Raw genomic sequence first — 9,445 nt, forward strand, 5'->3', positions numbered from 1 at the left:
CTTGGAGTGTAAGTTTGCATTACATTATGAGTGTGCTAATTAAGTCGATGCAATTGTAAATTTGTTGTGTGTGTCCGGTCACTTCTGTTGACTAGCAACCATGTGTTGAATTGTAAGGTTTTTTTTAATCAATAAAAAGAGTATTTTTGTATGTAACTTTAGTTAAACAACTTAACAATTAGCAGATGCAAAATTTAAACAAGATATAGTGTATCTCGCAAAACACATCTTAACACGCCAATAAATTATTTGAACTCGATGTATAATGTATTTCATGTAATTCAGTCCCAAAAACAATGGTTGATGGGAATTTTGTCATTAAAACTCACTTTAGCATTCGACCGGGTAAATATTATATATGCTAAATTGGAGGAACACTTAGCTTAGAACATAAAAGGGTACCCAAAAATGGTTTTGGAACCACTCCATTAAAACTTGTTAAAGGTGAAGCATAAACAAATTAAAAACATAAATCGGTTTAAAAAAGAACCCAATCTTTTTCATTTGGAAAGCGTTTTGGGCAAAACCAGTTTACACTTTTGTTAAACCAAATAGTAACCGATATGAAAGAAAAAAATAATACAAAAACAAAAGAAACAAAACAAAACCACACACACACACAAAAGAAAAAAAAAACAGAACAAACAACAACTACCACCTGAAAAGGCCACTTGCTTGTCAAGCCCGGGTCGGTTATAGCAAAAATGATTGGGCTTTGTGAGACTTAGTATCCCGAGGTACTTTGGGCTTCAAAAATATATCTATCAAATTCAATGACTATCATAAATTCATAATGTTATTGAATTTTTGTCTAGAATCTTTATTATTATTATTTAAATAAACTTGGGGCTCTCTCAACATAACATTTGAAACTGATCAGCAAACTACCACATTTTATATTTATTCATAATACATTAAAAAAAAGGTTTATTGATAAAAACCATTAAAAATAATATCCATTAGTTATTTGTTATCATTGTCACGAGAGTCTTAAGTTTATCTAGTGAAGGCAATGCAAACCTTTAAACCACCCCTAGTAAACTTTAAATCAATTAATATTAATTTGCATTGTACTTTAATCATAACAAATCAAATTAACTTTTAGTGACTTTTTAAGTTATGTATTTTACATATCTTTTTTTTTTAATGTTATGTTCATCCCAATTTTTAAATCAAATAAAGTAAAGCAACGGAACATTTATTAACACTTTGTTTACATTAGCATCTAAATTTAAAATAAACCACAACTTATCATAAAAACATTCCCTTATGAAAACAAATGTGACGGAGTTTATTGAAATAAAATAAATGAATAATTACTAATTAACACGCATATTTGTTACACTTTCATTAATGAAAGTCTCTTATAAGTTAAACTATGAAAATTTGTGTAGTACTATGCATGGTCTCTAAAATACCCGATAGTTACATTGTTTTAGTTTTATATGATACTCTATATTTAGCGTTTGATGCATGTATATTTTATTCGCATACATAGGTTTTAATAATATGTACAATATACTAGTAGTCGTGTATTATTTGCTAACTGAACGATTAATATATTAATTTGGTAACCTACCATTCTAGGGCACCTTAATCCTTTCTCACTTCTTAATACATTACCAATCATTGTTCTTATTTAGAAAAGAAAATTTGCAATCATATATTATATTGCAAATATTAACTTGCTTTGGGCTTCTAGTTACTTACTAGTGCTTAAATGTTTTGTTTTGGTTTTCAATATAACACCGTGGTTAAAAAGAATATATTATATACTTATGTATTTGTAAATGTTGTGTTCATTTAGTTTATATACTCGCATATGACTTTCACTTCATAAAGTAATTTTTCTATTAATTATTTATTTTAATTTTCTAAAAAGTATAAAACGGGACTTTGATGAGTCCGATACATGAAGTGTCACTATTGTAAATAAATGTTTTAATACTTTCAAAAAGTCAATTTATTCCAAAATGAACAGAAAACAGAAACCAATTTAAAGCAATACAACTTTTAAGTGAAATACAGATAAAAATTGCCCCTACTAATATACATGTTTAACATATAATATACTAAACTCTATATTAGATAAAAACTGAAAATATTGAAAAGATTCTTGTATTGATTTATTATATTAGATAACACTATACAAAGATATAATTAAATATTGTTTCTATTGTAATTACTCATTTATATCATAGTTTTATATGATCATTATATATATATAGTATAAAATATTCTCAAGATTATCAATGAAAAAATGTACCCGATATACAACCATTGACTTATACATTGTAAATGATTTTTGACTTAACACACCACCAACTCTCAACCTTGTTATATAAATATAGGATTACAATCATTTCAACAATGATATCAAACCAACAGCTTCACATTTTACAATTTTACTATTCTTTTTAAATAACTGTTTGTTTCAGTTAAATGTTACAAAAGAGAAATTAGCATTTTCAGATGGGTTTATTCTTTGGTATATCGGTTTCGTTATATTTGCTACTCGTGCTTTCTTTTAGCTCAAAAACGATTGATTCGTTAAGCGTTAATGTTATGGAGGGTAGCTTATACGTGAACGGTTCGGCTTCTATTAGTTTTATAGATGAAGATTTCATATGTGCCACTTTAGATTGGTGGCCACCAGAAAAGTGTGATTATGGAAGTTGTAGCTGGGGAAATGCTTCTCTTCTCAATCTGGTGAGTTTATACGTTCGTTTAAATATATATTTTTAAAAATTATTTATAAATAGTCAGTAACTTGTCGGTACCAACTGTTAGTAACACATTCTTACGGTTGATTTTCGATGGTAACATTGGTAATTAACCCTCTCTAGTAGTCACTTGTATCTTAATAAGTTGCATTCATATGTCATTCTTCTTTTTAATCTTTATTTCTATGTCTCAATTTGTTTCTCGTGCATCCAACCTATATATTTTTCTCGGTAACATTTTGTCTTATAAATATATGTTCGTTTTATTATTTGACAGGATCTCGATAACAAAATCTTATTTAATGCAATCAAAGGTACATACCGAAAAACTCCTTTTGTTTCTATCAACGACAATATCTTAATTAAGCAGACTGTGTTACATGTAAAAACGGACTAGTTTATAACGAATCAAACAAAGTTTTAACGATTTGAGTGTGAAATGCAGCCTTTTCTCCCTTGAAAATTAGATTGGGTGGCACTTTACAAGACAAAGTGATATACCAAAAGATTAATAATCAAGAAACATGTCCTGATTTCACCAAAAACACTAGTTTGATGTTTGGGTTCACCAATGGTTGTTTGACCATGTCAAGATGGGATCAACTCAATATTTTCTTTAGAAATTCTGGGTAACTTTATTTATATTATCTATAACTTTATTTGTATAATCTTGGCATGTTTAAACTATGACTTCCGATTTTTGATTAATTTTTATACATTAAATATTTTTTCTAAATTTTTGCAGTGCAAAGGTTGTGTTCGGACTGAATGCACTAAGTGGCCGAACAATCGGACTTGATGGTACTGCGATAGGATCATGGGACTCGAGCAAAGCAGAAGCTCTGATAAGGTACACCGTCAACAAGGGGTACATTATTAGCGGTTGGGAACTTGGTAAATTTTCTTCCTATATTTTAAATATTTAATGAATAACTGAATAAGGTGTAATTAATTTGATCATCTAAACCTTTATATAAGATCTGATAATGTCACATATATTGATGATCAGGAAATGAACTGAGTGCAAACGGGATCGGAACAAGTGTCACGGCAAAACAATACGCATCGGATACAATTTCCCTCCAAAATCTAGTACAAAAGATATACACTGGATTCCAAGAAAAGCCTATTGTTCTTGGACCAGGAGGATTTTATGATGCAGATTGGTTCACCGAGTATGTAAACGAATCATCGAATGCACTTCAAGTGATAACTCAACACATTTATAACCTCGGTCCAGGTAAAACTATAACATTCTAATGAAAAATCATCAAATATTTATGTTTGAACATTTGAAATATGATATGATTAGGTGTCGACGATCATCTGGTTGAAAAGATACTTGATCCGTCGTATCTTGATGGAGGGGCACAACCGTTTAGAGACCTTCAAAACATTTTGAAGAAGTCTGGGAATTGTACGGTGGCTTGGGTGGGTGAAGCTGGCGGTGCTTATAACAGCGGTCGCAATCTTGTCTCCAACGCCTTCGTGTTTGGCTTTTGGTAGGTCATTTTTCATAAGATGTCTTTGCCTTAAATGTTATACAATATGACTACTGTCTAAAAACTTTCTAGTCATATTAGTTTATGGTCACTATATATATATATATAGTGTGTGTTTTCTTTATAGGCATTCGGTATGGATCGAATAGGTACTTGGATCAACTCGGGATGGCATCTATGTATGACACGAAAACGTATTGTAGACAGACGTTAATAGGAGGAAACTATGGACTTCTTAACACTGCCACTTTTGTTCCAAATCCTGATTACTACAGGTAATTCTATCAGCTTATTGCTGGATAATTAAGTATAGTGATAGATTTTCGACAGTGTTCTCCGTCACTAAGCCAAATCAATCTTATCGATGTTACATTTAAGTTTCAAATTTATTTTAGAAAATGAACTTTTCTTGAGGTGATGTTATGGAGACACCTGTTTACATGAGTTTTACTGAATGTACCCCTTCAATGGTCACACTGTATAAGGCCATAGAATACACTGTTTAGCCTGGTATATATGAGCATAGCGACGAATTTTGAATTTGCATACTTTACAATGCAGTGCACTTCTTTGGCACCGGCTAATGGGAAGACAAGTTTTATCAACGAATTTCACGAGCACAAACAAAATACGTTCCTACGCTCATTGTTCAAAAACATCAGTAAGTAAACACACAAAAATCCAAACTTTTATCGCTTGTTCATATAACTAACTTTTAAAAAAATTCTTCAACTTTACAGGGAGGGATCACGTTGCTACTAATCAACCTAGACGGTTTTAACAAAACTAATGTTGGCATTTATATTGAAAACGCAACCACAATAATCACATCAACACAACAAAACCCGAAACAAAAACAAAAGCAAAGAACAAATTTCTCTAAGATGCTGAGAGATCCTAAAATTTATGAGGCGTCAAGAGATGAATATCACCTAACCGCTAAAGACGGGGACTTGCATAGCCAGATAGTATTACTAAACGGAAACGAATTACTTGTTAATTCTTGGGGTGTCATACCTTCGTTAGAACCAATCAGATGCAACTTCTCGAGCCCAATAATGGTTGCTCCTTTCTCCATTGTATTCGTCCATATACCCACCATTCGTGTTCCTGCATGTACATAAAACATAATTGTAACTTATATTGTTATTTTGTATCATAATTATCGTTCATTTCACTTTAGTGAGGTGTACTGTTATACATACCAAACACATTCATAATTGTCCTTTTAATCTGATTTTAAAACTTTTACCTGTTTTACCCGTTGGACCCATTAGAGATTAACATAACTGTCACCGATTAGAGATATAGCGTTACCTGTAATACATAAAAATCACATTTTTTTAAATCACTTAAAAACTGTTGCTTCCATTCAGAAACAAATTCGCGGTCAGATTACAAATCCAACTCCACGAATCCAATAATCAGGTTAAGTCCAAAATCCTTTTAAAATTATCGCCAACTGATGTACTTAGTATTATAAACTTAGACTAACAAATATGACAGATAGAAAGAGTTTCCTCACACCATAATACAAAGCATTCATGTTTCTCTCAGTATCCGAATCCTTAAATTACCACGAACACCAAAGTTATTTCTAGCATTCCCGTCCTTAGAGCTAGCATGAATTTGATCCCATTGGTTGATTTCCTTCTAGCATTCCTTTACTAAAATTAACCGTGAACCTGTTTTGACCTTAGCCCGTTTTGACCTGGCACCTGCCCTGTTTGACGCGTTAGTGACCAGTTTGGGGCGATGAGATGGAAGCGGAAGGGGGCAAGAGGGGGGCCTCGGACTAAAAGTAGTAGTAATAATAATACTAATAATATTAAACAAATCTTTACTCAAAAATATTAAGATTTTTTTTTATCATTTAACCAATCCCAAAATGGCTAACCGGCAACAAGATTGTTTTGAACTTAAAACAATTGAAGTTACAAATAATGACACAAAAGCAAGAAATCTATCCGCTCGTTAAGCTAGACAAGTTGTAAGAGTAAACCCATTGCAAGCAAACGATACAACGACATACACTAGCACCAGCAAAAGAAATATAAAAGCAAACCTGCATTCAAAACCAAACATCAGAAAAGGGTATAATGGTAAAACCAGTTTAAAGAAATAAAATCACAAAGTAAAAGAAGAGATTAGAGCAATACATGAGCTTAACATTTCTCCACCAGATTAAATTCCTGTATCTGCGTGACTGTTTTCTAAACCGAAACGTATTGCTTTGCATAGTCGAAGTTTTATCTACAAGTATCTCTAATCGGTCACCCCGTTCTAAAACTTTGTCAATATTTTGTATCATGACGTTTTGCACCTAAAACAAAAATATTTCACAAATTTTACATGATATGAAAAACATCTATCCGGTTTATTCATTAAAGATTAATATGCTGACCTGGTTCATTTCGCCTTTTAAACGGTTAATTCTATCTGCATTAGGGTCATTTGAGTAATACTGCATTTGTTGGCTCAAAACCCTTGAAAATTCATCATTCATGCCATAAGCTTGAGCTGATAATATTGCTCGACCATAAGTCCTCACAAATCTTTGATGTATGTCTTCAAGAAAAGCAAATGGAATCCTTCCTGAATAATATTTAACTGTTATCTACTTTCCCCAAGTTTTGCAAATATTCAAATCACATTATTACTCATTAAAGCATATGGTACAAACTACAAACTACACCTGTAAATGAACCAACGGACGAACACGGTTCGTTCATTTAACTATAAAGGAACAAGAACACAGACAAGTAAGCGAACGCAACAGTTCACAAACATACAATAATGAACTATCAATACATGAACGAACGTGAACGAACACAAACAAACATAAATGAGCTCAAAGAAACAAATACAAAACATCAAATACCTTATATAATATATAAAATACATATAATATTTAATTCTTTTCTATTAATATATAACCGATCGAACCATGTCTTCATGTTTGTTCATTTAACAAAATGAACAAAAGATTTTTGTTTATGTTCGTCTGCTTATTAAATAAACGAACATATACAAACTTCCCGCCAAACACAACGCTTCACTGAACTTTCTGCTCGTTTACAGGCCTACTACAAACTTTGAAAGCAAGAGTTCTCTTTTCTTTTCTTTTATTTTTATTTTATTAATTTTGTGTTTTACAACTCATGAAACCATACATTACAAACTTTGTAAGAAAGATTTTTTCAATTATTTTTAAGTATTTTAAATATAATTAATTTTTAACATATTTTATTTTTTAACATATTTTATTTTCTCATGTACCTTTTAAAACAACATCTACTATAAGATTCCAAGTATACCCTTGCAACATGCCAATACATATTTTATTCAAAACCGAGTTGTAAATAGTAATGTACAAGTAATCTAAGCACACCACGTGCTTTTTTTTATCTACGTCTCCAACGCGTTGCAAGTAACTTCACTAGTTCAATTAACAGTAATAATAACAGGAAAGGCGTTTCGCTTACTTCCGGATACATCATCTGCCATACAGAGAACCGTGAGCCCATCCATCCGCTTAACATGAAAGATATACCGATCATGCGAGTACGAAACGTTCACATCGTTACCTCCATTAACTTTCTCGATAATTTGCCTTGCAATTTGACTCGCATTCGTCTGCGTGCAGCTGAATTCCGATAGCACCACGGATCCTCTGGCCACCAGCGTGTACACAATCGTCATTTTGCCCTAATTAATTAATTGTCCTCTCGATTTTAAACCTGTAATGATTTGATTGTAACGTAATCGAGAGAACAATTAGGGCTTTCGGGATCGGTGATTGACGAAAGCAAGTTAGGGTTTGGGTTTGAATAATTGTGGTAAATACGGATCCGTTGATTGGTTGTCAATGTTATTCGCTTTCAAATCCGAGTTGTATAACATTTAAAGCTAAATATCTATTTTTTTTCTTTTCAAACAAATACTATTGCATTGGGAAAGTTCGGTAAAACCTAGTCGGCGGTAAATTCAAGCGCTATCGATCCACAGTGTTGAGGCAGTTGGTTTTGGTTACGTGCATTATTATACTGGAAGTAAATCAAAAAATACTATAAAAGTGAGGTGGACCAATGGGGTGGCGTCAGTCGATAAAACTCGATCATCGGGAAAACTCAACTGTTGTCAATCCTGGCGTTTAGGTGGTTGGTCTATGCGAATTCGGTCGGTTTTCGTCATGTTTGTTATGATACCAGAACTGAAACAAAATTAGCATTCGGTCGGTTTTCGTTACGCTCGTTACGGAATTTGAGCTAAAACAAAACGTGTTAAGTTTACGCGAATTCGATCAGTTTCCGTCACAATCGTTACGACACGTAACTAAAACAAAAAATAAAAAATTGGCGTATTCAAAATCTTTTTATTTTTAATTTTTTTGTTTAAAACATATTTACCATAAATATTATTTTCGTATCATTTTATAAATGAACTTAAATATTTTTAAATATTTCTACATCACCAACACGCCACCATCAACCTCATTTTCCCCATTTTCCTTATTCTTCCCATTTTATGAGGACCACTTTTCATTTTTCTCCATTCTGTTCACATGGGTTGAAGAGGTAGGTCCCAGCAGAGTCCAGTTGGACCCGCAAGACTCACCTTGAATAGGGACGTCTGCGCAATGACCAACTGCTCCATCAGGACCCACCATGCTCAGAGAACCTTACGCGCAGTACGCCAGCTGTACCCGCAGGGAAAGCCTCCCAATGGTGAAGTACCCCGCCTGTTCCCGCAGCTGCGGATACAAGCCATCAGGGAAGGCTACCCGCACTAACAGCAAGGCTACACGCACAAGGCATTCGCTACTTCAGTAGTCACATGAAGGAATGAGCAAAGCGGGAATACTCCCGCCTAAATGAGCCAGTCCGTATGCTTCTGGAAGATCTTTCGTACTATACCTACTAAGGTATGGGCGGAACAGACAATTTGACCAGAGCAGCCCATGAACCAATTAAAGGGTGACAGCTCACCGACAACAATACGATGAGGAGCACCCTCTAGTACTGTTTGTCACTATTAGCCGCTGCCTACTCACCAACCCTTACGATGGGACGTGCGCAGCCTACAGTTGGTGGAACAGTGCGTAGCCGGCAGTAAAGGAACAGTATACAGCCGACCTTGTTACTGTTGGCCGTAGCCTATCCACCAACCAGCATGGCCTGTGCGTAGTCCACTGTTGGTAGAACAGGAATACTATTCAGC

The 9,445-nt window shown here is 33.5% G+C and overlaps 2 protein-coding genes across 2 annotated transcripts; one reads left to right on the forward strand and one right to left on the reverse strand.

Moving 5' to 3' along the window:
* Window positions 1–2,456: 2,456 nt before the first annotated feature.
* On the forward strand, window positions 2,457–5,422 carry LOC143631771 (heparanase-like protein 3). Its single transcript, XM_077100420.1, has 9 exons — window positions 2,457–2,709; window positions 3,001–3,037; window positions 3,169–3,352; window positions 3,469–3,617; window positions 3,733–3,963; window positions 4,036–4,225; window positions 4,375–4,500; window positions 4,787–4,886; window positions 4,966–5,422. The coding sequence occupies exons 1-9, from the start codon at window positions 2,473–2,475 to the stop codon at window positions 5,347–5,349; spliced, it is 1,638 nt and encodes a 545-aa protein (XP_076956535.1). The 5' UTR covers window positions 2,457–2,472; the 3' UTR covers window positions 5,350–5,422.
* Window positions 5,423–6,090: 668 nt separating this feature from the next.
* On the reverse strand, window positions 6,091–8,053 carry LOC143631772 (vesicle-associated membrane protein 711-like). The gene is made up of 4 exons (XM_077100421.1): window positions 7,711–8,053; window positions 6,630–6,820; window positions 6,385–6,548; window positions 6,091–6,290 (listed from the first exon to the last, which is right to left on the reverse strand). The coding sequence occupies exons 1-4, from the start codon at window positions 7,925–7,927 to the stop codon at window positions 6,200–6,202; spliced, it is 663 nt and encodes a 220-aa protein (XP_076956536.1). The 5' UTR covers window positions 7,928–8,053; the 3' UTR covers window positions 6,091–6,199.
* Window positions 8,054–9,445: the final 1,392 nt, after the last annotated feature.

This window comes from Bidens hawaiensis, unplaced genomic scaffold, assembly GCF_021521415.1.
Source record: "Bidens hawaiensis isolate Kalapana, Puna unplaced genomic scaffold, B.hawaiensis_p1.1 tig00006258_1, whole genome shotgun sequence".
In the NCBI taxonomy this organism is placed as follows: Eukaryota; Viridiplantae; Streptophyta; class Magnoliopsida; order Asterales; family Asteraceae; genus Bidens; species Bidens hawaiensis.